At 62.6% G+C, this 24,600-nt stretch overlaps 3 protein-coding genes across 8 annotated transcripts; all 3 read left to right on the top strand.

Moving 5' to 3' along the window:
• Positions 1-682: 682 nt before the first annotated feature.
• CLK2 (CDC like kinase 2) lies at positions 683-9,239 on the top strand. 5 transcript variants are annotated; one of them, XM_045982624.1, is made up of 13 exons: positions 683-973; positions 2,511-2,680; positions 3,359-3,575; positions 4,254-4,341; positions 4,691-4,757; positions 4,935-5,051; positions 5,837-6,003; positions 6,729-6,823; positions 7,349-7,478; positions 7,595-7,677; positions 7,819-7,898; positions 8,097-8,187; positions 8,710-9,239. In XM_045982624.1, exons 2-13 carry the CDS (start codon positions 2,511-2,513, stop codon positions 8,893-8,895), a joined length of 1,491 nt encoding a protein of 496 aa, XP_045838580.1. In that variant the 5' UTR covers positions 683-973; the 3' UTR covers positions 8,896-9,239. The 5 variants fall into 5 exon arrangements, with proteins under 5 accessions (XP_045838580.1, XP_045838579.1, XP_045838578.1 ...); XM_045982623.1 differs by having other exon boundaries at positions 3,356-3,575; positions 4,257-4,341; XM_045982622.1 differs by having other exon boundaries at positions 3,356-3,575.
• A 446-nt stretch (positions 9,240-9,685) lies between these two features.
• On the top strand, positions 9,686-14,663 carry SCAMP3 (secretory carrier membrane protein 3). The gene is made up of 9 exons (XM_045982628.1): positions 9,686-9,900; positions 10,226-10,303; positions 10,924-11,046; positions 11,133-11,253; positions 12,562-12,690; positions 13,101-13,260; positions 13,361-13,462; positions 13,991-14,108; positions 14,232-14,663. Exons 1-9 carry the CDS (start codon positions 9,835-9,837, stop codon positions 14,376-14,378), a joined length of 1,044 nt encoding a protein of 347 aa, XP_045838584.1. The 5' UTR covers positions 9,686-9,834; the 3' UTR covers positions 14,379-14,663.
• Positions 14,664-15,179: 516 nt separating this feature from the next.
• Positions 15,180-20,827, top strand: FAM189B (family with sequence similarity 189 member B). Of its 2 annotated transcripts, none has more exons than XM_045982619.1 (12): positions 15,180-15,915; positions 16,119-16,175; positions 16,370-16,480; positions 16,576-16,695; positions 16,857-16,964; positions 17,489-17,661; positions 17,781-17,880; positions 18,220-18,289; positions 18,426-19,004; positions 19,581-19,649; positions 19,774-19,994; positions 20,086-20,827. In XM_045982619.1, exons 1-12 carry the CDS (start codon positions 15,691-15,693, stop codon positions 20,257-20,259), a joined length of 2,007 nt encoding a protein of 668 aa, XP_045838575.1. In that variant the 5' UTR covers positions 15,180-15,690; the 3' UTR covers positions 20,260-20,827. The 2 variants fall into 2 exon arrangements, with proteins under 2 accessions (XP_045838575.1, XP_045838574.1); XM_045982618.1 differs by having other exon boundaries at positions 15,181-15,915; positions 19,741-19,994.
• Positions 20,828-24,600: the final 3,773 nt, after the last annotated feature.

The raw sequence follows: 24,600 nt of genomic DNA, 5'->3' as shown, positions 1-24,600 counted from the left end.
CCCAACGACGGGGCGCCCCTCGAGCTAGGCTTTCTTTTCCCTTTGGGACTGTCTCTGCTCCAGTTTGTGTCAAAGTCTCCTTCTCTTTCCTTTTTTTCCTTCTTCAGTTCAGCCGGTTAACCACTCGCGTACCGTCGTGTGCGACGTGTGAGTTGGGGGCTAAGAGCTGTCGCGGGACTTCCCCTCCCAGCACCTGCTTCTCCGTCCCTCCGTCTCGCAGCCTCTCCTCCACGGCTGCACCCCGACCCTCACGGGCATACCGCTTGTCCAGGGCAAAAGCGGGGAGCCCCTGTGCTGCGGTTAGGTGGCCCGACGGCTCCGCGGACTGGGTATCTGCAGCCTGGGCGGGAGAGTCAGACCTCACACCAAGCCTCAAAAAGTGTGCGGAGCGCCGGCGGCCCCTGCACCACGACGTCCGGTTCCTCTCCAGCCCGCACAGCGCGTGGAGTCAGCGGCGCAGGGTCCCTACCAGGGCACGCACCCGGGACGGAGGGAAGCTAGGCCCGGAGGCCGCCCGCCCGCAGGATCTCCCGCGCTCCGCCTCCTCGCCCCGCCCCGGCGCTCCCACGGCCGCGCCCGCCAGCTACGCGAGGACGCGGCGGCGTGCGCGCCGCCCTGGGGGCGGGGCCCGGAGGGTCGCTGGGAGGTAGTGCGTGCGTGCGTGCGTGCGTGCGTGCGTGCGCGCTCGCGGTGGCGGCGGCGGATCGGAGAGGCCAGAGCGGGAGACCGAGCTGGGATCGGGCCCCGGGCGGGGGCGGTGCGAGCGGCGCCGAGCGGACCCTGGGGGCGGGGACGGAGCCGGGGCGGGCGGGACTGGAGCGGAGCCCGGGAACGAGGCGGGAGGTCCCCGGGTCTCGGGGCGGGGGGGTGGAGCCGCACTTCGTCGCCGCGGGGGTGCCGGGACTCCGGCCGCAGTGCCGCCGCCATCACGGACTTCCTGTGGGACAAGCGCACGGGCCTCGCCGCCAGAACGGTGAGCGCGCGGGCTTGCGGGCCGCGGGGCCGCGCGGGAAGATGGCGACCACGGAGCGGGCGGGGGCAGAGTGGGGTTGGGGGCCCGGCCGCGGGGCGCGGGGAGAGGAGGCGGGGAGAGCCCTGCGGGGCGGCGGAGGTGAGGAGCAAGCCCGGCCTGCCCCGAGTGGACCCGGGAGGCCCTGTGGGAGCCCGGGAGGGGCCGGAGTCGGAGGGGGCGACGGAGCGGGATGGGAGGGGCTCCAGAGACGGAAGGGAGCGCAGCCCCAAAGTTGGACCCAGGCTGGGGGCGAGGGGGCGCCGCCGGGGTCCTGGGAGCGCCGCAGAGTTGGACTCGAGGAGTCGGTCCCGGGTTTTCCGAGTGGGAAAGGAGGGTGGGGGGAGGCGTGGAGTAGAGAAAGGTCAAGTGCAGCCGCCTCGGGGTGGGGGCGGCTGTGAGGAACTTCGGCGCGGTGCGTGGTGCGGCGAGACGGTTAGGAGGCTGCGCCCCGCCAGGTGGGAGTACCCGGGGAGCCCTGCGCCCGCACCTTCGCTGCGGGCCTAGTGAGACCCGCGCCGGATCAGGTGTCCCCTCCTCGCTGTTAGGTCGGGCAGTAGCGCCCGGCATGAAAGCCAGACGTTGGAGTCATTAAGCCTTTCCACACCTAATGGCCCCCCCAAGACTTGCGTCCCTGGGTGTATGTCATTTTGTTTTGTTCTCATATCCTCGTCTTCTGGATTGGGAGGGTGATTTGTCTGTGGTTTTTTCCTTCAAGGAACAGAGCGCTTGTGCACCGCGGCCTTTCAGTTTCAGTAACGAACTGGAAGGGGGCCTGATGCTAATTAAACACGGTCGTTCAGTAATTCCTAAACAGGGGAGGAGCCAGATGGGAAGCCCACTGCAGCTTGGGGGGTATTGCAAACTTTTAAGGGGGAGCTGTCCAGTGATGTGAGAGGTGATGAGGGCAGTTCAAGAGGTCAGACGGAAAGCCCTGGAACTTCCTTGCATTTGGTGGATGTCGCTATCTGCAGACGCCCAGTAAACTGCGTTCCTGCCCACAGAATGCCGAGTGGTCTGCTTGGGAAGGCAGATCCGGTCCTAATAACAGTAGAACATTTTTCACGCTGATGTATCCTAAGATGCTGCTCTGTCGAGCTGTGAGGAAGTGAGCAGTGGTACAGGTGTAGTCTAGCTGCCAGCCGAGGACACCCTGGCCGTCTCCGTCAGTTACACGGCCTCCCCTCTCCTGAGCTGTGGCCCAGACCTGAAGCTCTTCCTGGAGCCCCATTTGAGGAGAGTCGGTGGAACAATGAGATGAAGGGGCTGGCTGGGGCGGGTGCTCCCGGAGTTTCCACCAGCGCTCGCGGACTCGCGGACGGTCCGAACCACACTCCGCCCGGGAGAAGTTCTGAGCACAAGGAAGGCGGAGGAAGGTGCAGGTTGTCAAAGGAGGAAAAGGGCTCAAGGCAGCTCAGCATCTCGGGAACAGCCGGGCCTCCGGGTGGAATTCTGAAAACTCAGATTTTCCCCACTATTTCTGTTTTTCCTTCCCTTCCAGATGCCTCATCCCCGAAGGTACCATTCCTCAGAGCGAGGCAGCCGGGGCAGTTACCACGAGCACTATCGGAGCCGAAAACATAAGAGACGAAGAAGCCGCTCCTGGTCCAGTAGCAGTGACCGGACACGGCGGCGCCGGCGGGAAGACAGCTACCACGTCCGTTCCCGGAGGTGAGCTTTCAGGAGGGGAAACTCGGGTCCAGGGTCACTCACTCGTTGATTAAACGAAGATTTCGTGGTTACGCGCTGAGCAGTCGGTAACGTGATGCCCAAGACCGTTACCAGGGGAAGCCGGTTGTGCTGCGCGTGCGTAGAGGAAGTAGACGGTCGGGGCTGGGGAAGCGGCCAGCGGGTCGGATGGGAGCGGGGCAGGGAGAGTAGTTCTGGGACGTTCCCTAGAGAACATGCCATCCAAGCTGGTCTGAAGGACAAGGGAGAAGTGTCTCAGGCCAAGGGACAGGAGGCCCCCACAGAAGGCTAGGGTCTAGAGGGAGCTGCTGACCTAACGGAAGAGACGAAGTCAGGTCTGCATGGTTTCAGTAACAGCGTGTTCTGCAGGAGGGGCAGGGTAGGGCAGTTTGGAGCAGAACCGGACGTTAGGACAGAAATGGCTCTTTGCTCCATTCGTTGTAGGGGAGCCGAGGGGAGGCCCCCAGAGGCGATGGTTGTGTCGGAGTCTGTCCAGAGGTCTGGGTGACATGGCGCTGCGGGCTCCTCCTCTTCCGTCTCTGGTCCTCGGTCCTCAGAGTGGCTGAGAGCAGGTTTTCTGGCGTCGCCACTTGTCCCGTCCCCTGTGAGGACCGTGGCCAGAGCCGGCGCAGCTAGTGGCTGTGTGTTGTCCCCCAGCAGCTACGACGATCGCTCGTCGGACTGGAGGCTGTACGACCGGCGCTACTACGGCAGCTACCGGCGCAACGGTTGCAGCCGAGACCGGGGAGAGGCCTGCTGCGAGCCCGACTACCGGCCCTCGTACGAGTACCACCGGGAGGACAGCAGCTACCGCAGCAGCCGCAGGAAGCACCGGCGGCGGAGGCGGCGCAGTCGGACTTTCAGCCGCTCGCCTTCGGTGAGTGCTGGCCCGGGCCCCTCCTGTCCCCACCGCTCTTCAGCCCTCTAGGACCCCGGTAAGTTCTCGGCTGAGTGTGGGGGCATGAACGCTGGCGTGGGTGCTGAGTCTGCCGCCTCTCTTGGAAGCCCTCCGGCTCTTGGAGGGCCCTGGACCTGCTCTGGCCCTGGACGGGCACAGAGCGTTGGTGAACCGCAGTGCCCTCCTTGGCATGCTGGGCTGACTGCGTGGGGGAGTGGCTCCTGCGTCCCGGAGGCTTCTGCTCTCTCGTGGGGACCTTGCCTGTGAATAGCCTTTTCCCCCACAAGCTCTGGGCTCTGTGGCCCCCTCAGTAGGTGGGCTCGGGTGGGGGCCGAGGGAGATCTGCGCCTGTCTGGAAGGGCGTTGTGTAGAGCATGCGGTTGTGGGTGACATTGGCCACGACACCACTTCTCGGCTCTGCCCGTTCCTCTCCCTGTTCCCGTTTCGGGTTTGGGGACCTGGGATTATGCGCCGCTCTCTCTTCTCACCCCAATCCGCCTTACCGCATCTGACGTGTTCCCTTCCGCTGTCCCCCATCATCGTCTGTCCCCCCTGGCTGGGCGCCTGTGACCGGTGACCCCTCCACCACCCACCCCGCCTCCCTCCGGCCCCCGCTCCGACACCTGGCTTGGTCCGGCCCCCCCCGCCCCCCGCCAGCAGCACAGCAGCCGGAGAGCCAAGAGTGTAGAGGACGACGCTGAGGGCCACCTCATCTACCACGTCGGGGACTGGCTACAAGAGCGATGTACAAGCCAAATCGTAACGATCCTATAGCCTGTAACGGTCCCATAGCCATCCTAACGTCCCGAGCCAACCCAAGTCACAGCCTCTTGCCTTTCCTCAGTGGTGGTGTTTATCTGGGTGGTTGGAGTCGCTGTTGAGAACTGACCTCTGCTGTCCACTCCCAGCTCTCATGGCCCTGGGTTAAAGGTGGTGGGAATCACGCAGGGGCGTTCTCCCCCGTGACCGTCTGTATCTGTTCCCCTCTCCTTCATCTCCTCACCCCAGGTTGCCGTACCCCTTTTTCTTCCTGCTCAGCTCATCCCCCACCTTCTCTCCCTCCCTCTCCCCGACCCTGCTCTTTTTCATTTCAGATGAAATTGTAAGCACTCTGGGAGAGGGGACCTTTGGCCGAGTTGTGCAGTGCGTCGACCATCGCAGGTAGCTACAGCTCCTTCCCTCCCCGCTCCGTGTCCACGAGGCCTAAAGAGGTAGCGAGGGTCATCTGGGGCTTTTTTGCTGATTAGCCAGAGGTAGGATTTCTTAATCCCCGGACGGTCGCGTTCAATCTGAGATGTTTCTGACGACCCAGCAAATGCCTCTTGTGCCGTCCTACAGGGGTGGGGCTCGAGTTGCCCTGAAGATCATTAAGAATGTGGAAAAGTACAAGGAAGCAGCTCGACTTGAAATCAATGTCCTGGAGAAGATCAATGAGAAGGACCCTGACAACAAGAAGTAAGCAAGCAAAGGAGTACGTGGGGAGTCTGAGAGGCCCCGCTCCTGCGCCGGAGGACCTTCCCGGTCTCGGTTAGGCAGGCAGGGGAGTCCTAGACCTTCTCATCCATCCGGTCTTTGTCCATCATCTTAGACCAGTAGAACGGTGGGGCCGGAAGGGAGGGTCTGACGTGCTGTAATCTGCTCCCTTTGTTTCTGGGGCGGTCAGAGTGCTCTGCGGTTTGGGCCAAGGCCAGGATGGCCTCTGTAGGGCTGCGCCCTGGAAATGGCCCTGAGACTGGGAATTCGCATTTCTATCGAAAATCATTTGAGCTTTCTGTGCTGATGAGGCCCAGACATTTGTATGTACTGTTTCAGTCCACGGACTTGGGTAAGCTGAGTAGAGTAAGGGCATGAAGCACAGACACGAGAAGACAGAATGAACGTGGACTCGCTAGTGGCGGTGGTCCGTGAACTCGGGAGTGGGAGCTGGGGTCAGGGTTTAGGAATGACAGTTTGACAATTCAGGGTCCACGCTGGAGCCTGGAACCCCACTCTTCAGCCAGGGGAATCGTTTTAACTATTTAAAACGATGCAGGAAGATGGTGTGAAGTTTGGCAGGTAGTACCTCTCTCCTTGGGTCTGCCAGAAAGGCCGTCCCGCCGCGGAATCGAGTTTCACTGGTGGCGCGAGCTGTCATGTTTTCACACGAGTGGAATCAGCAGCTTCGCGGCCCCTCCTTGCCGGAGGGGTGCTGGGCACGTGGGAGCCCAACAGACCTCCCCCCGCCCCGTCTCTCTTCTCAGCCTCTGTGTGCAGATGTTTGACTGGTTTGACTACCATGGCCACATGTGCATCTCTTTCGAGCTTCTGGGCCTTAGCACCTTCGATTTCCTCAAAGACAACAACTACCTGCCCTACCCTGTCCACCAAGTGCGCCACATGGCCTTCCAGCTCTGCCAGGCCGTCAAGTGTGAGTGCGGCGGGCCAGGGTGGACTCGGGGCAGCCCTTCCTTCTGCTGGACCTCCTCGGTGTCCCTTCACACCGGCGGAGGCCTGCACCTGTCGGCCCGATTATCTGCACTTCTCTTACTGTCGCGTTGACAGCTCCCTCACTTGACTCCGTGACCCGTGTCCACACCATCCCTGATGAGTCTTATCCCGCTCCGGTCGAACAGGAGCTGGGGGAGAAAGCTTTGGAAATCAAAGCATTGAATTACGTCTCTTTTTTGTTCTCATTTTCCTTCCTCGGGAAAGTGTTCAGTCAGGCTGCGAGCGCAGAGAGATAGAGACTTCCACGCTCGAGGTTTGTGCTTGTCCACCCTGAGGTGCTCTCCATTTCCAGCAGAGCAGGTGGCAGCAGGGACTCCTGCGACCAGGGGGCCCGGTGGGGGATCCAGACAAGTACCTGGTTCCTCTGGGGTTTTCACGACTAAGCAGTTTTACAGAGTTGAATTCACAGAATGTCAGGCACGTACGTCAGAAGACGGAAACAATGCGTGGCAGACCCGTGTGCGTCAGTTGAGGATGACGTTCGCGTCTTAGCTGAGGAGCGCGGGGTGTCTTAGAGCAGGCGCCTCACCTGGAGGGGGAGCCGACAGCCGGGCGGCTCTGGGCCTCTTGGTCAGACTTGGGATCGCCGGTGCCGCCCAGCCCCGGCCGCCCGCACCAACCCTGACTTGGTCTTCTCCCCTGCAGTCCTCCATGACAACAAGCTGACACATACGGACCTCAAGCCTGAGAATATTCTGTTTGTGAATTCAGACTATGAGCTCACCTACAACCTAGAGAAGGTGAGAGGGGCTGCAGCCGTACGGCTTCTTTCTCATAGCCCCGTTCCCTCCCTCCGCTTCCTCCCGTGTTCTGTCCGGGTCTGGCGCCGGGGAACCAGAGTACCGGAGCGGGGTGAAAGCGAGAAGTCGCAGAAGACTTAAATTGGAGGAGAACTTGGGAGGAGGACCTCTGCTAACCTTCCAGTAGAGGTCAGGTGCTTCTAAGATCCTTGGCTGAGACTTTCTTCTCTGTGAGGGAAGCTCAGTTCTCTTGACCTATTTTCGGAAACGCTGTATACCAGTCGCTCGGGAAAAGCGCGCACGCACAGGGGCTCGCGTGCCATGTCACGAGCATTCCTTAATCCCCTCCCATTCTTAAATGACCTGCGGGACACGGGGGAAGCTGTGAAGCGGATTCTCCGGTGCGTACGGGAGCGAGCAGGAGGTCAAGGTGCTGCTTTTAGGTCTGAAAGCACTTGAGAGAATTGTGGTAAGAGTCTTGGTCCAAGGTGGCTGGGGCCCATCCCCTTCCTGCTCTGCTCCTAGAAACGAGACGAGCGCAGCGTGAAGAGCACGGCGGTGCGGGTGGTGGACTTCGGCAGCGCCACCTTTGATCACGAGCATCACAGCACCATCGTCTCCACGCGCCATTACCGGGCACCGGAGGTCATCCTCGGTGAGCGGGGCGAGTGGGGGACCATGGTTGTCCAAGTAGGGGAGTGCGGGTGGTGGGGAGGGGAGGGCAGGGCCCCCTAATCACCCTAACACCTTGTCCCTCCTGTCCCCACCCAGAGCTGGGCTGGTCGCAGCCTTGTGACGTGTGGAGCATAGGCTGCATCATATTCGAGTACTACGTCGGCTTCACACTGTTCCAGGTCAGTGGAGGGCACCTTCCGTAGCCCCTGGCGTTCTCCTACCTGCTCTTGTCTGCCGCCTCCACCCCGCCTGCTGTTCTGGAAGCTGGCGCTCAGCAGCCTGTTCCCAGTCCCGTGCTCAGTTCTGTCTTTGCTTCCCAGACCCATGACAACAGAGAGCATCTAGCCATGATGGAAAGGATCTTGGGTCCCATCCCTTCCCGGATGATCCGAAAGACAAGGTGAACGTTGCAGGGAGGGTGGGGAGGACTCGAAACTCTTTTCCTTTTTCTCCACAAAATTGCTCTGTTTCACATCAGTTTCTTTTTCCTTTGAAAGCTTCCCTCCCCCACTGCCCCAGCTACTCAGATGGGGGATTAAGGACAGTATTCCGCAGCAAAAGGAACCTCCTGACCCCTCAACCTTCCCTTCCTCCGTAGGAAGCAGAAATATTTTTACCGGGGTCGCCTGGACTGGGATGAGAACACGTCAGCTGGGCGCTACGTTCGGGAAAACTGCAAACCGCTGCGGGTGAGCCACGGGGTGAGGTGGCGCCTCCCCCCAGAGGCCATTCCCTTCCCAGGGGCTTTGCCTCTGGATGGCCCCTTGCCAGCAGTGTTGTTAGGAAGGAAGAGGAAGGGGGGAAGCTGAAAGCAGACACCTGTGGTCGGTGGGAGAGAGAAGAGGGCGTGGTTTTCTGAAGGGAAGGAGGTTAGACAGCCGTGTCTTTCTTGAGCCAGTGCCCTGGCTCCTTGAGGTCAGACAGGAAAGGACAGTCCCTCTGAAGAGCTTGCGTGTTGGTGAGAAGCTCGAGAGCAGCACGAAGTTGACAAAGACACGCACGCAGAGCTCTCCGGGAGTGTGAAGGAAGTGACTGTACATGTGGGAAGGTACGCGGAGCTGTAGCGTCAGAAACGCTGGTCACGGTGTGCTCGTGGGAAGGCAGTATTCGTGACCGTGTCCCCGGAGGTTGGATGCTAGGGCCTTGAAGGGAAAGGCAGCATTTCCTTGTAGGGCCTCGTGCCTCACCTTTTTCCTGCCCCCCGCCACCAGCGGTATCTGACCTCAGAGGCAGAGGACCATCACCAGCTCTTCGATCTGATTGAGAGCATGCTGGAGTATGAACCTGCGAAGCGGCTGACCTTGGGTGAAGCCCTTCAACACCCTTTCTTCGCCCGCCTTCGGGCTGAACCACCCAACACCAAGTTGTGGGACTCCAGTCGGGATATCAGTCGGTGACGATCAGGCCCCGGGCCCCCCTGCGTCTCCTCCCGCAGTGGGTGTCCACTCCAGGACACTGGTGCTTTTTATACAACACAACAGAGCCGGAGCCCGCCCCTCCTCCTGGCTCCCTGTACACCTGTGAATATGTGAGATAGTGTAAATACCGAAGGACTTGGACCTCTTGCTCCCTCCCCAGCCTTGTACAGAACGCTGTTCCGTCCCGCACACCGCCCGGCCGCCCCTGCCCCCGCACAGTGGTTGGACGGGGGCAGGAGGCGGTAAGCAGGTGGCCCCCCTCCCGTGTTTTATAAGGAATTTTGTACAGTCTTTGTGAAATAAAAATGACGTGCTTCATCGGACCCCCAACCCTTGGGTTTGAGGCGTGGGGTGCCGGGCTGCAGGGATGGGAAGAGTGGCAGCCCCCCCCCCGCCCCCGCCCCCGAGTTTGCGGATGAAGGGGTCCGCCCCGCCCTCCCGAGCGGCCCCGCGGGTTCCTTCCTGTCTGGGAGGATGGTGATTGTGGGAGGTGCTTCTCCCAACAGGCGAGCTGAGCCGGAGACGTTCCGGCGGCGGTGGCCACCGGGCGGAAGGCCCAGCCTAGCCGGAGGCCCGCGGGAGGAGAGCGGCCGGGGCGGGGGGGACGCGGGAGTCCTGCCGGCCGTCTCGCCGGGGCGGGGCGGGCCGGGACCCCAGCGCGGGGCCTGCCGGGAGCTGTAGTTCGTCGGTGGGCGGGGAGGCGGGCCCTGGCGTCACGTGGGTCGGCGCCGGGAGCCGAGGCGCAGGCGCAACGCGCCACCGCTGCGGGGATCCTCGGGGCCCTTCCGGCCTTCGCGGCCAATCGGTGCGCAGCCGAGCGGGTGGACCGGGCGGAGCGGAGGCAGCGCCGGGAGCCGCTGCCGCCGCCGCCGCGCAGGGGCGTGGAGGGCAGGGGCGGCCCAGGCCGCAGTTGCAAACATGGCTCAGAGCAGAGACGGCGGGAACCCGTTCGCCGGGCCCGGCGAGCTTGACAACCCCTTTCAGGTGACGCGCGGGCCTTCTCTGGCTAGCTCGGTGGACTCTGCTCGGTTCTGGACGGGCCCGCTTGTCTTCCCGGTCCTGACATTGGTTCCGGGAAGGGCCGCCACGTGGGGGTGACGGTGACTCCAGACCAGTGGGCACCCTGGGGGGCGGGCCCTGCGCCTATAAGGAGCCGCTGCTGGCAGTGCGGGGTGAAGGATTGGGGGCAGGTGTTGGGACAGCAGCGTGGCCTCCGACGTGCAGTCCTCGCAGCCACAGGCGTCGGAAGAGGCCCCAGCGAGTTCCCCCAGAGGCACCAGGTGCCAGCTGAGCCCAGCTCTGCCCACAGGACCCAGCTGTGATCCAGCACCGACCCAGCCCGCAGTACGCCACCCTTGACGTCTACAACCCTTTTGAGACCCGAGAGGTGAGGCTCTGGGCGGCACAGGATGGCAGGGAAGGGGAGGGTGCGCCTGTGAGCCCGCTGTGTCAGGTACAAGGGACTCCTCTGCGTGCAAACGGTCTTAGCCCCGGGAGAGAGGCCAGTCTGCCATGGCTTGCCTAACCTTTCTGGGGACACCAGGGCGGACGATCCCGTTTGAGCTCTAAGCCTCTGTCCCGGGGGGACTTGGAGACTGGTGACGCCTGGACCAAGGCTTGTGTCTGGGGAGGCTTCTCTGAAGAAGATACAGAATGGGGCTGGTAGGAGTGGAGGGGAAAACCAGTTGTGCTTAGGGGTGCATTTGGAGGGAAGAAATGAGGAGGACCAGATCTGTTTGTCTCACAGAATAGAAGATTCTAAGAGCTTTAAAAAGTGAAGGGGGCAGTTTGGTAGATGAGTGCCTTGAGTCCTGGTCAAGGGATAGGATGTGGGGGCTGACGAGGACTGCCGCAGCTTGGAGAAGACCTAGTTCTCTGCCAGAGGTTCAGCTCTCTTGGCGGGGAGCCTGGGGAATGGGTTCGGGATCTCAAGGTCCTCAAGCAGGCTCTAGACACCTGCGTCGGAAGGGACTAGGTGGTCCTTAAAGTCTTTTCCAAAATCAACAGCCTCCACTGGCCTATGAGCCTCCTGCCCCGGCCCCATTGCCTCCACCCTCGGCTCCCCCGTTGCAGTCCTCGAGAAAGCTCAGCCCTACAGAACCCAAAAATTACGGCTCCTACAGCACCCAGGTAAATAGGGGGCCGGGATGGCAGTGGGGGTGTGGGGAACTGATCTGGGCCCAGGACTCACATCTCCCGCTGTGGGTCCTGAGCAGGCTTCAGCTGCAGCAGCCACCGCCGAGCTGCTAAAGAAGCAGGAGGAGCTCAACCGGAAGGCAGAGGAGTTGGACCGGAGGGAGCGGGAACTGCAGCATGCGGCGTTGGGGGGCGCAGCTTGTAAGTGGGTTCCGGGCTGGGGGCACCGAGGAGGACAGGGAGGCATTTGACACTTTGTTTTTGAAAGATTTTATTTATTCATTTGACAGAGAGAGACACAGGGAGAGAGGGAACACAAGCAGGGGGAGCGGGAGAGGGAGAAGCCGATTCCCTGCTGAGCAGAGAGCCCAGAAATGTCTAGGACTGGGCGGGGGCGGAGGGCTCGATCCAGGACCCCGGGATCAAGACCTGAACCGAAGGCAGACACTTAATGACTGAGCCACCCAGGCGCCCCTATTTGATACTTTTTTTTTTTAAAGGTTTTTTTTTTTTTTTAAGATTTTATTTATTTATTTGGCAGAGAGAGATCACAAGTTGGCAGAGAGGCAGGCAGAGAGAGAGAGAGAGAGAGGGAAGCAGGCTCCCTGCTGAGCAGAGAGCCCGATGCGGGACTCGATCCCAGGACCCTGAGATCATGACCTGAGCCGAAAGCAGCGGCTTAACCCACTGAGCCACCCAAGCACCCCATTTGATACTTTTTAAAAAATATTTTACTTATTTATTTGAGAGAGAGAGAACATGGAGAGGGAGGGTCAGAGGGAGAAGCAGACTCCCTGCTAAGCACGGAGCCCAATGCGGGACTCGATCCCCTGACTCCAGGATCATGACCTGAACCGAAGGCAGTCGCTTAACCAACTTAGTCTCCCGGGTGCCCTGACACTTTTTTTTTTTTTTTAAAGATTTTATTTATTTATCTGACAGACAGAGATCACAAGTAGGCAGAGAGGCAGGCAGAGAGAGGGAGGAGGAAGCAGGCTCCCCACTGAGCAGAGAGTCCGATGCGGGTCTCGATCCCAGGACCCTGAGATCATGACCCAAGCCGAAGGCAGAGGCTTAACCCACTGAGCCACCCAGGCGCCCCTGCCCTGACACTTTTGAAGGAGCCAAAAAACCCTAAGAGTGTGGGCTCTGGAGCCACATTGCCGAGTGTGAATTTGGGCGCTGTTATTTACTGCGCATGAGCTCTTAGGCAAGTTCCTTGATCTTGAGTGCTTCGGTTTCCTTACTTATAAAGCAGAGGTAACATTTGTACCTGTTTGACAGGACTTTGTGGCATTTAAATAGGGTCATCCACACAGAGTGCTGGGCTTAGTGCTCAGCAGTTGTGATAGTAGGAAACACTGTCAGCACTGGTTTTGCTCCTCTCGCACGTCTCCTCGGACCCGCGTTGGAGGATGAAGAGAGAACCTTGGGTGGGAGGGAGGGGCGATTCCTTTGTGGGTCTCTGCCTCACGGCTCGGGCCCTCCTGCTCTCTCTCCGCCTTACAGCTCGGCAGAACAACTGGCCCCCTCTACCTTCTTTTTGCCCGGTCCAGCCCTGCTTTTTCCAGGACATCTCCATGGAGATCCCCCAAGAATTTCAGAAGACCGTGTCTACCATGTACTACCTCTGGATGTGTGAGTAGTGAGAAGCCTGTTTTAGAGGAACGGTAAAGGAAGTGACCTTAAATCTTTCCTGCCCTTGAGCCCACCCGCCTAGAACTCAGCATTTCATCTCTGCTGTTTTGAGTCGAAGGCTAGTTTCTCCAGGAATTTTCCTGGGTGACTCCTTTCATAGTATTTAGAACGTGTTCTCCCACCGTCTAGAAAACATACGATCTTGTTCTTGTCCCCTTTCTCTCGTCCTCCAGCAGACACGTTTTCTGAGTTTAAATGTCTTTGCAAAGGTGATCACGTGGGATAGGCATCTGTCTCGGCGCTGAATGGAGGATTCTGCGGAGGCAGAAGCTCCTCTTCTGTACTCTGCAGCGTTCGGTGAGGTTTTGTGATTGCCTGCCACGCTCATTGTCTGTTCGCCCGTCCCTCAGGCAGCACGCTGGCTCTTCTCCTGAATTTTCTCGCCTGCCTGGCCAGCTTCTGTGTGGAGACCAGCAATGGCTCGGGCTTTGGACTCTCTATCCTCTGGGTCCTCCTTTTCACGCCCTGCTCCTTCGCCTGCTGGTACCGTCCCATGTATAAGGCTTTCCGGTGAGTTGAGGGGCGGGGCTGGTGGAGAACCTGGGATGGGCCCCAGCTCCTGCTCCTGCCCTGACTCTTCTCCCCCTCTCCCTGCTTTTCCTGCCCGCAGGAGTGACAGTTCATTCAATTTCTTCGTTTTCTTCTTCATTTTCTTCGTCCAGGATGTGCTCTTTGTTCTCCAGGCCATTGGCATCCCAGGTTGGGGGTTCAGGTCTGTGAGGCTGCCCTCCAGCCCCGCCCCCCACCACCCCTCCCCTCGTTCCTCTAGACCGAGTCAGCACAAGGTCCTGGGGTAGGAGTTGCTCAGAAGAAGGAAATGTGGTTTTGATCCCCAGAAGGTGCTTGTTGAATGCAGGAGACAGGACCTACGCAGTCAGAACGCTGGACAGCCTAGGTGTGGGGGAGGGAAAGTACGTGTGGTCAATCCTAGCGGGCTTCCTAGAGGAAGCGCCTAAGAGCGCTTCTGAAGAGGGGGTGGGGCCTCCTCCACAGAGAGATCTGTTTGGACCGAGGATGTCGTGGAGGGCCCTGGAGAGGTAGGGAAACTGCCGGGAAGCAGGAATTAAACTTTGAAGAGTGGATAAGGTGTGGGATTGTGGTGCTTGGAAAGTGCCAGACTGACAGGCCGGGGGGTGGGGGGAGCCCTGGTGGGTTGGGTAGGATGGGTCCCGCTTGCTGACCCTGGAGAGGCTGGGGGGGGGGCGCCCCTCTTGACGGCCGGCGCTGTCCCCTCTGGCAGTGGCTGGATCTCGGCGCTGGTGGTGCTGAACACCAACAAGGCGGTGGCCGTGCTCATGCTGCTGGTGGCCCTGTTCTTCACCGGCATCGCGGTGCTGGGGATCGTGATGCTCAAGCGGGTGAGGGGCTGCGCCGAGGTCATGGGCCTGGGAGGGGCACTCTGGAGGCCCAGGAGGGCGCGGCGGCGCCCGGGGCCGGGGCCCAGATTGGGGGGGGGGGTCATCTCGGCCGTCTCCTTGCAGATCCACTCCCTGTACCGCCGCACCGGGGCCAGCTTCCAGAAGGCCCAGCAGGAATTCGCGGCCGGGGTCTTCTCCAACCCCGCCGTGCGAACCGCCGCTGCCAACGCAGCCGCTGGGGCTGCCGAGAATGCCTTCCGAGCCCCGTGACCGCCGACCCCCGCCCCCCCCCCGCCCCGTCCTGGACGTCTCCGGGACTCGGTGAGACGTCACGACTTGGGGTCTCCTCACTGGCGCCCCCAAGCCCGCAGCCACGACTGCTGACCCTGACTTCGGGGTGCGGGGAGCCCACGGGGGCCCCGTCTCGCTTCCCCCGCCACCCCCCGATTGGGCCACACTACTGCCAGCCCTTAGACACCCCACCCGGCTCCCCTCTGCTGTGCCAAGGCTGTGCTTCGGTTATTTAAATAAAGAGAAGGAGGAACTGGAACCGAGTCCCCGTCTCCGGGATCCTTATTGGGAGCGAGGCCGCTGGAAGAGAGAAGGGAGCGAGGCGGGGACGGGAGCGGAAGCAGAGCGTGACCCCGGAGGGGGCGGGCCGTGGCGGGCAGGGCGGCGGGGCCGGCGGGGGCTGCTGAAGGGCGGGGCGCGGGCCCGGGGCCCCAGAGGCTGGGCGGGGCTGGGGTCGGACCCCTGACGCCGGGAGGGCCGCGAAGACCCCCCCAACCCCCTAACCCGGCCCGCGGGCCCGCCCTACTCCCGCCCCCCTGCCCTACTCCCGCCCCCCTCCGCTCCCGGCCCGCGCAGCCCCGCCCCACTCCTGCCCCCCCGCCCGCCCCCCTGCACCCGGCCCGCGGGCGGACACCAGCTCCCGGGCAGCCTTGCGCAGCCCCGCCCCACTCCGGCCCCGCCGCCCGCCCCCCTGCACCGGGCCTGCGGGCCGACGCCGGCTCCCGGGGTGCACCGCGCAGTCCCGCCCCCGCCCCGCCCCCGCCTCCGGGCCGGACCTGCTGCCGCCCAGGCTGGGGAGCGCAGCGTGTTGGGGCGGAGCGGGGAGGGCGGCCCCGCAGCCGGCAGCGCCCCGGCTTCTCCCCGCCGGACTGTCTCAGACCCCAGGACCCCTCCCCTCTTCTTCCCACCCTCCTCGCCTTTACCCTCCCCGCCCTTCCCCGGGGTTCCCGACCGCGGCTTCTCCTCACGCCTGGACCTGCCCTTCTCGGCGCCCCTGTTCTCCAGGGAGATGCGATGAGCCGGCGCCCCCGCGTCCTCATCGCCGTCCCGGGCACGGTGCCCGTCCGGTGCCCGCGGTGGGGAGGGAGCCCCCCGCGACCCCTCCGCGACGCCCCTCCCTTGGGCCCCCGCCCAGCTGGAGGCCCTGGGCCATGCCCCAGGGGACCCATCCCGTTGGTGGGCTCTAGAGCAAAGAGGGTGGAGAGGAGGGAGGACGGGGCCTTGGGCGCCTCTGAGATGCTCCCAAGCGCCAGGGGAGGCCGAGCGAGGCACCGGCAACCGGGCAGCAGGCATGATGCCCTCGCCCAGTGACTCCAGCCGCTCGCTGACCAGCCGACCCAGCACCCGGGGCCTTACCCACCTTCGCCTCCACCGACCCTGGCTGCAGGCCCTGCTCATGCTGGGGCTAGCCCAGGTGCTCCTGGGCATCCTGGTGGTCACCTTCAGCACGGTGGCCTCCTCTGTCACCGCCACCGAGAGCATCAAGAGGTCCTGCCCATCTTGGGCTGGGTTCTCGGTGAGTTGGGTGCCAGTCCTTGGGGGAGGGGGGACAGGTTCCTGGGGCCCTTGCCATACACACTAGGGGCCCATGCAAACGCTGGCCTCCCCTCCCTCTTCGGGGCGGCTGTCTTCTTACAGGGCTGGGCACACCCTGTGGTGAGGGGCTCACTCATGTGCCTCCCCCTTGCCAGGCTGAGCCTGTGCCCACTCTGTCCCCAGCTGGCGTTCTCCGGGGTGGTTGGCGTTGTGTCTTGGAAGCGGCCATTCACTTTAGTGGTAGGTGTTAGGGCCCGGTGCCCCCCGGGAGGCAGGTGCCCAGCTCCGGCGTGTGCCCCCGAGAAGGGAGGGAACTGGCCGTCGCAGTTCATGCCAGCCAGGCATAACTGTGCGGGGGGTGGTCCCGTCCGCGGCAGAGGTTCCCCCCCCCCCCCCCCGGGCCTCCGCCCTGAGTGTGCTCCTGCTTCCCCCAGATCTCCTTCTTCTCCCTGCTTTCGGTGCTCTGTGTCATGCTCAGCATGGCCGGCTCTGTTCTCTCCTGTAAGAACGCCCAGCTAGCCCGAGACTTCCAAGACTGCTCCGTGGTGAGCCTGAGGAGGGCGGGCCGGAGAGACCTGGTGGTGGGAGGTGTGCGGGACCCCTGGGCTCGTCCTGACCTCGCCCTCCCCCCGCCGCTCAGGAAGGAAAGGTCTGCGTGTGCTGCCCCTCTGTCCCCCTACTCCGGCCCTGTCCAGAGTCAGGGCAGGAGTTGAAAGTCGCCTCTAACTCCACCTGTGAGGAAGCCCGAGGAGCCCTCAAGGTGAGTGCACCCTCCCCGATTCAACCACGCCTTTCTCCCACGACCCCATCCCTCTGGTTTTCACCTTTGCCTCCCCTGCTGGAGCCCTCACGGGTCCAGAACTTGTGGGATTCGGCCCTCCCTCAGCCCCGCTCACACCCTCCCTCCTCCCTCGCTCTCAGAACCTGCTGTTCAGCGTCTGTGGGCTCACCATCTGCGGTGCCGTCGTCTGCACCCTCTCCGCCGTCGTCTGCTGCACGCAGATCTTCTCCCTGGACCTTGTGCACACGGTGAGAGGCGGGCCAGGGGCCGAGCCCAGCAGGTGTGATGCGGGGCGGGTGCGTGCGCGTGCTGGGACGGGGCTTGGGGGGATGGCGGCGACTGTGCCGGCTTCTGAGCACCGGGGGCTGCGGGTGGTTGATTAGGCATGTCTAGTGTAGGGATGTGTAGGGGGGTTCGAGGCAGGATGGGGAGGGGAAGGGCGGGGAGTGGGAGAAATCCGTGAGGCCAGGCAGCCCAGAGAGCGGACATGAGACAATGGGACTGCAGACCGGGTGGGGTCCAGAAGATCCCAGATAGGGCCAAGGATAGGGGATCGGTGTTCTCGTGGGGCAGAGAGCAGGTGGCGGTTCTGGAGTGGGTGGGGCCGTGAAGTGGAGAACTTTCTAGATGACGGGGGCAGAGGGAGAAGGTGAGCTGGCTGTGGCATGGGGCAGGGGTTTTGGGGCAGGCCCAGGACGATGTGGCGGCGTCTGGGAGCCTAGAAGCTGCGTTCCCAGAAACTAGGCCCACTGAGCCGCTTGTGCCCCAGCAGCTGGCCCCCGAGCGCTCGGTCTCAGGCCCCCTGGGGCCTCTGGGCTGTACGCCGGCGCCCGCAGCGCCCGTCCTTCACACCACGCTGGACTTGGAGGAATTCATACCGCCAGTGCCCCCTCCGCCCTATTACCCCCCCGAGTACACCTGCAGCTCGGAAACAGACGCGCAGAGGTGAGGCCGGGCTAGTCCTGCCACGGGAACGCAGCCTGGCTTGCTGCAGGGAGGGGGCCGGGGGAGGTTTGTGCAGTACGAGTGCTTGTCCAGGCTCTGTCTTCCCCTCGCCCTACCAGCATCACCTACAATGGCTCCATGGACAGCCCGGTGCCCTTGTACCCTACGGATTGCCCTCCGTCTTACGAGGCCGTCATGGGGCTGCGAGGAGACAGCCAGGTGAGAGCAGGGCTCGGCGTGGCCTGGGGAGCTGGTGACAGAGCCTGAAAAGCTGAGGAGCTGCTGTCCCTGGACAAAGAAGACAGTGGTCCCCTCGGTGTTTGTGGCCCCCGCCATCCGGTTTTCCCTAGAGCGGGGGGAGGGGAGGGCACACAGGAACTATGATTCCTTTCTTCCAGATATGGAAACGCGGGCCCCCATAACTGACCTGTGCAGGGCGGCAAAGCTGGCCTGAATGCTAGGTCTTCAGAGCCCTGCCCTGCACACCACATGGGGGGGGCGGGGGGGGGGCGCCACAGCGGCCGAAGGGCTGCCCCCTGACCGCCGGGTTTCCTGCAGGCCACTCTGTTTGACCCCCAGCTTCACGACAGCTCCTGCATCTGCGAGCGCGTGGCCTCCATCGTGGACGGTGAGCAAAAAGCGGGGAGCGGGGGGCAAGGGCTGGGCTGCCTGGGAGGGCGGAACTGGGGGGGTGCTGGACTCTGAGGTCTCCGAGGGCTGCGGATAGACGGCCGCCCCCGCCGCCCCCCCCCTGCCGCCCACAGTGTCCATGGACAGCGGGTCTCTGGTGCTGTCAGCCATCGGGGACCTGCCCGGGGGCTCGAGCCCATCGGAGGACTCGTGCCTGCTGGAGCTGCAGGGCTCCGTGCGCTCCGTCGACTACGTGCTCTTCCGCTCCATCCAGCGCAGCCGCGCCGGCTACTGCCTCAGCCTGGACTGCGGCCTGAGAGGCCCCTTTGAGGACAGCCCCCTGCCACGGCGACCCCCGCGGGCCGCCCGCTCCTACTCCTGCTCGGCCCCCGAGGCCCCGCCCGCGCTGGGAGCCCCCACGGCCGCCCGCAGCTGCCACCGGCTGGAGGGCTGGCCGCCCTGGGTGGGACCCTGCTTCCCAGAGCTGCGGCGGCGGGTCCCCCGGGGAGGCGGCCCAGGAGGCGGCAGGCCCGCCCCGGCCCCTCCCGCCCGTGCCCCCGCTCGCCGCTTCAGTGACAGCTCAGGTTCCCTCACGCCGCCGCCACCGCCGCTGCCCGGGCACCGGCCTCCCCATCCGGCTCTCCCGCCGCCCCCACTGCTGCTGCTGCCGCGGTCCCACAGTGACCCAGGCATCACCACCTCCAGCGACACCGGTGAGCACACCCCACCCCTGCACACACAGCCCCGAGGGTCTGGAGCCGGCAGGCCGGGGAGTCAGAGGGCCGGTGGTGCCCGCAGGGCTTAGGACAGGTGGCGGTCCCCAAGGAACACGAAGGGCCGAGTTCACTCCTGCGGGAGACACTTCTGAGCATTCCCCTTCTAAACCCACACCGTCAGCAGCTGAGCGGCAGAAAGAGGAAGAAGCTTCCAGCTCCCAGCCGGACCCCATTACCCACACTCTCCCAGGCCCCCCACCTGCTCCTTGGGCACAGGAGCAGCCCCTCGGCCCAGGTGCTGGAGTGACTGAGGAATGAGGGGACCCGACAGCATCTCAGCCCTGGCCTCGTGCTCCGTCCAGGGGGCCAGGGTAGGGTGGGGGGATGCAGCCGCCACAAGACCGCCTTAGTCCCTGTCCTGCTGGGCTGTGCCATCGGGTTTCCGGCAGACATGGGCAGATGTGACGTCTTGGTTGAGGGTGGAGCGTGGGGCTGGGGAAGCTCCTCTGGGCTTGAGTCTCTCCCGGGAGGGCTTGTCGACCCGGCATTTCCACTCGCTCCCTCCCCCCACAGCTGACTTCAGGGACCTTTATACCAAAGTGCTCGAGGAAGAGGCTGCCTCCCTTTCCTCTGCAGATACAGGTCAGGCATGTGCTTGGTGCCCGGGGGAGGGGGTTAGGGGCGTGCTGCCTGGCCCTCCGTGCACCTCCCTTCCCACCTTCTCTCTCGCCAGGGCTCTGCTCTGAAGCCTGCCTCTTCCGTCTAGCCCGCTGCCCTTCGCCCAAGCTGCTGCGCGCCCGCTCAGCTGAGAAACGGCGCCCCGTGCCCACCTTTCAGAAGGTCCCCCTGCCCTCCGGCCCTGCACCTGCCCACTCCCTGGGGGACCTGAAGAGCAGCTGGCCAGGCCGAGGCTTGGTCTCTCGTTTCTTCCAGATGTCCAAGAAGGCCCCAGACCCCAGTGGGAATGGGGCCCATGGGTTTAAGCAGGTAGGTGTTAGGGGAGTCTGGAAAGATACCCAGGAAAGCCGAGAGCTTTAGACTGAGCCACACTGATGCCCAGTCCTGTGTCCCCCTCTAGGTGCCCCGGAGCCCATGGGGTCGGCCAGGCCGAGAGAGCCTCCACCTTCGAAGCTGTGGCGACCTGAGCTCCGGCTCTTCACTGCGGCGCCTCCTGTCTGGCCGCCGGCTGGAGCGTGGTCCCCGCCCCCACAGCCTCAGCCTCAATGGAGGCAGCCGGGAGACTGGGCTCTGACCTGGGCTTCCTGACCCTCTGAACAGATCCAGGTGAATGCTGGGGGCGCAGGCACCGGCTGGACCAGCAACCCCAGCACCCCACACACTGGCCGACACAAAAGAAACCCGCTGAACATCCCCAGAAGTATCCCTTTGCCGCCTACCTCTGGGAGCTCCTGCTGCTTGCCTCTGGCCCTCAGGACTGGGAGAGCTTCTGTCCTATGCTGCATGGGTATCTGGGTATTCAGGCTGTCTGGGGGAGAGGCCCCTGCTTACAGCATGGGAAGAGGAAAAAACAGTCCTACCCCCAGCGTGAGAGCTCTCCGACTGGGCAGCGGCACTCTGGCCGGGGCAGAGGCGTGTCCCAGTGCCTCTGCATAGGGAGCTGTGTGTCTGTGTGATGGGGTGGTGAGGCGTGGAGAGTCCAAGAAACCTGGGTGGCCTTCAGCTCTGCCACGTCTACCTGCATGGCCTTGGGCAAATTATTTAACCTCAACCGCCTGATCCGTAAAACATCGTGAAGACGAATGTTTGTAAAGCTCTTAATACACTCCATAGGCCTTCAATAAATTTGTTTTCCCCTTCTCTTCTGCATCAGTCTTGGCCACCATGGGAAATTTGTTCTGGCATCTCTCGTAGTTAAGAAAACTCTCTCAAGACATTTATTTCCAGCTATCTATGTCTCGGCTCCTTTTCGGAGCAAAATGTTTTCTCTCTGCCTTTCCTCCTCTTCCTGGAACACTCCCATCAGGCTCCATCCCCATCTCTCCCTAGGCACTGCCCTGAAAAAAGCCTTCAGTAACCAAAAAGCTATCAGATCCAATGGCCACTTCTCTGCCTGCATGACACTTGACTTCTGAGGAACAAATTAAGCCAGATAATCTGCATCTTTTCTCTTCAATTTTGCCCTTTCCTGTCTTTGAAGACATCATACCCCTACTTTTCCTCTCTACTCTTTTGGTTTCCTTTGCCAGCTCCCACAACTCAGCTGGATCGTTCAATGCTGGAGAACCCCGGGATTTTCCCCTTGGCCCTCTTCTAGTTTGTCTGCAAATGGCACTACCAAAACCCATGGCTTAAATACCATCTGCCATGGGGCGCCTGGGTAGCTCAGTTGTCAAGCATCTGCCTTCTGCTCGGTCATGGTCTCAGGGTCCTGGGATTGAGCCCCACATCACGCTCCCTGCTCTGCGGGGAGCCTGCTTCTACCTCTCCCACTCCCCGTGCTTGTGCAGTGTGTGTGTCTCTCTCTGTCAAATAAAATCTTAAAATTAAAATTTAAATACCATCTGCCTGCCCATGTGTAACTCTTCTCCTTGATCCCTCTCCGACCTCCAACTGGACACGTCTGTCTGGATGTCCAGTGGACGCCTCAGACTCACCGCGGCCACAGATGAACCCTGAATCCCACCCCCGGCACCTGTCCCCGTCTCAATAAACAGCACCACGATTCACCCGGAGGCACGTTCCAAAGCTTGGGAATCGTCCTGGTTTTATCTTTTCCCTCCTCCAGCGCACCCAGTCCTCACCAGCCCCCCTCGCCCCGCCCTCCCACTGGTCTCCTCCCTAAACTCTCCTCCGCTCGGCGGAGCCAAAGTCGCGTCGGAGCGCCGGCCTCCCGCCGGACCGGGAACCCGCTGCGGGCTCCTGAGCAGAGCGCGGCCGGGCACGGCCCGTCTCACGCCGCTGCAGCCACACGGCCTCCCGCCAGGGCTCGGCCCCGGCTCGGCCCGCGGCGCCCTGCGGCTGCACCCTCCGCGCCGGGCTCCGCGTCACTGGGTCGAGCACTCGCGAGGACCAGGGTTACCGCGTGGCTGTCTAGTCACTGGCGGCCTCTACCAGCGGGCTACCGGGGGCAGAGCCGGCGGGCCGGCGGGGGAGGCGCGCTGCCCGCGGACGGCGTCGGACTGCCCGGCCCGTAGTAATTCAGCCGCCGCAGGCGGGTCAGGGCGCGGCCGGCCCGCAGCACAGGGTAGGAGGAGCTGAGACGGGGGCTCCCAGCGGGGCAGCTTCCGGGCACTGAGCGTCCCCTGTCCCGAGGCTCCGGGACGAGCCCGCTCAGGAACGCAGCGCGGCCTCGGGGAGGGGAGGACGAACGGGAACCCCCCGGCCCCGCCCGTTACGGCCAGCGGGACGCCCAGGCGCATGCGCGCTTCTCGCCGTCCGCGCCCTCGTTCGCGTAGGCTCCAGACGACGCTTGCGCCGCACCCGGACTACGGCTGGTCGGCGAGACTAGTCCGTCCCCAGGACGACCAATAGGCGTGCGGAAGGGGCCAGCGTCCCGCCCCCCAGCGATTGGAGACTCCGCCCGCGGCTGCGCGTGGAGGGGCTGCGCGTGGAGGGGCTGCGCGTGGAGGGGCTGCGCGTGGAGGGGCTGCGCGTGGAGGGGCTGCGCGTGGAGGGGCTGCGCGTGGAGGGGCTGCTCGAGGGCTGGGCTGGGTGGCGTCCTCTCCCGGCCTCTCCGCAGTGCGGGCGGCGCGGGGCTTTCCGTTCGCCTGGGCGGTGGGCGTGGCGGGTGTCGCGCCGTCGCACTCGCTCTCCCCTGTCCGCGGTTGTTACTGTTAGTATAGGACTGGCCTCTGGGCTGCGGGAGAGAGAACAGCGGGGTGCGGCAGAGGCACGAGCGGGCCCCGCCGAGCAGGGAGCGGGTGCGGGGCTCGATCTCACAGCTCCGGGATCCGGACCTGAGCCGAAGGCGGACGCCGAGCCCACTGAGCCCCCGGGCGCGGGGGATGAAATCTTTAAACACGCTCCATCCACGGGGGGTGCGGAGAGACGCTGTGTCATTCGTATACATGTAGCCATTCCACAAGCGCCCACTGAGCAAGGAACCGGCGCCAGCCACGGCGGGGGCCGCCAGGGATGGGAAGGGGCGGGGTGGGGCGGGGCCGACTCGGGGGGTGGCGGGAGGGGGATGGGGCGCCGCGGGGGGGAGGGGGAGGGGCGCTGCGAGGGGGCGGAGCCGGGGAACCCAGAGCCTCCCGGGACAGGGCGGGGCCCCGGCACACAGCGGTCCCTACCCTAGTGGGCTTACCCACGGACAAAGCAACCCCTGGTACGAGTCACTGTAGCCGTGTGAACTGCACCGGCCCTGTAGGGCTGCGAGCTCATGCTGCGAGCCGCTGCACTAAGGAGTCCGACGGGAGGGAGGAGTGTTGCACGCCGAAGAGTCTGCGGAAGGGACGGAGAACGAGGGGGAGGAGGCTGGTCTCCCCTTTGCAGTCTGATTTCTACACAGCAGCCAAAGGGATATTTTGAAAATATAAACCTAATGTTGGCACGTCCCTGCACCAAACTCTCCAGTGAATTTCCATCTTAGAACAAAACTTAGACTCATTGCTGTGGTCACCAAGGCCCAGAGACTCTGGCAACCAACCTTTGCTTCCAGACTCCTGACTCGCCCCCTCCCTGGTTGTGTCCTGCACGCTCTGCCCTTTATTTTGCTTCGTAATTCTCATGACCATCTGAAGTTATGTTTTTTGTCTTCCATCCCCACTTGAATATAAGCCCCGTAGGGTCAAGGACTTTATCATCCCATTCAGTACTGTATCCCCAGGACCTAGAAGAGTGTCTGGGACGTAGCAGATGTTTGATTACTATTTGTTGGGTAGGCGAATTGGGGAGCACATAGCAAGGATGCCTCCTACCCAGTCAGAATTGTCAGGAAGATGATTCTGATGGCAGGCGCTCAGGCTTCCATGATGGAAACGAGTAGCTGTTCCTTTTTTTGTTTTTGTTTTTCAAGAGACAAGAAGAAGAAAGTACTCATGGCCAAAGGGAGCATGAAATACGAGAAAGTGAGATGAAATATGGCAGGAGGAATGTGGTTAGAGCATAAGGTGCAAGTGGGCAGGTGACAAATGAGGGTGGGGCAGGGTCCCACAACCTCTCGGGAGGGGAGTGTGGAGCCGCTAAAGGACTTTAGGAGAGAAAGAGAGGATCCTTCAGAATTTATATTTTCCTTAGAACATCCAGTTTTGGGGGGAATGCATTGGAAGAGAAAATTGGAGGTTAGGAGACCAAGAGAGAGAGGGATGTTTTGGTGTAGAGAAAAAATAATGGGGATTAGGGTACAGAGAGAGGACAGAGTCAAGGATGAGCCCCAGTTCTGGGAGGAAGGGATGGCATTCATGGGGAAAGAGAACACAGGAGGAAGAGTGGATTGGGCTGGAGAAGAGAACCGTCTCGTGATGGTCTTGCTGACCTGTCCATGAGACACCCAGAACACAGGTCCGGAGGGCAGAGTGCCATCAGAGAGTCAGTCCCAGGAGAAAGATTAGGATTGGAGGTGGAGAGTTTGGAACCAACAGCAACTAGGAAATAAAGCCATGGGATTGTCTCCCGGAGAGAGCACGACACA

This window comes from Meles meles, chromosome 17 (genome assembly GCF_922984935.1).
Source record: "Meles meles chromosome 17, mMelMel3.1 paternal haplotype, whole genome shotgun sequence".
Classification (NCBI taxonomy): Eukaryota; Metazoa; Chordata; class Mammalia; order Carnivora; family Mustelidae; genus Meles; species Meles meles.
The sequence above is the reverse complement of the archived record's forward strand: the minus strand, read 5'-3'. Positions and strand labels throughout refer to the sequence as shown.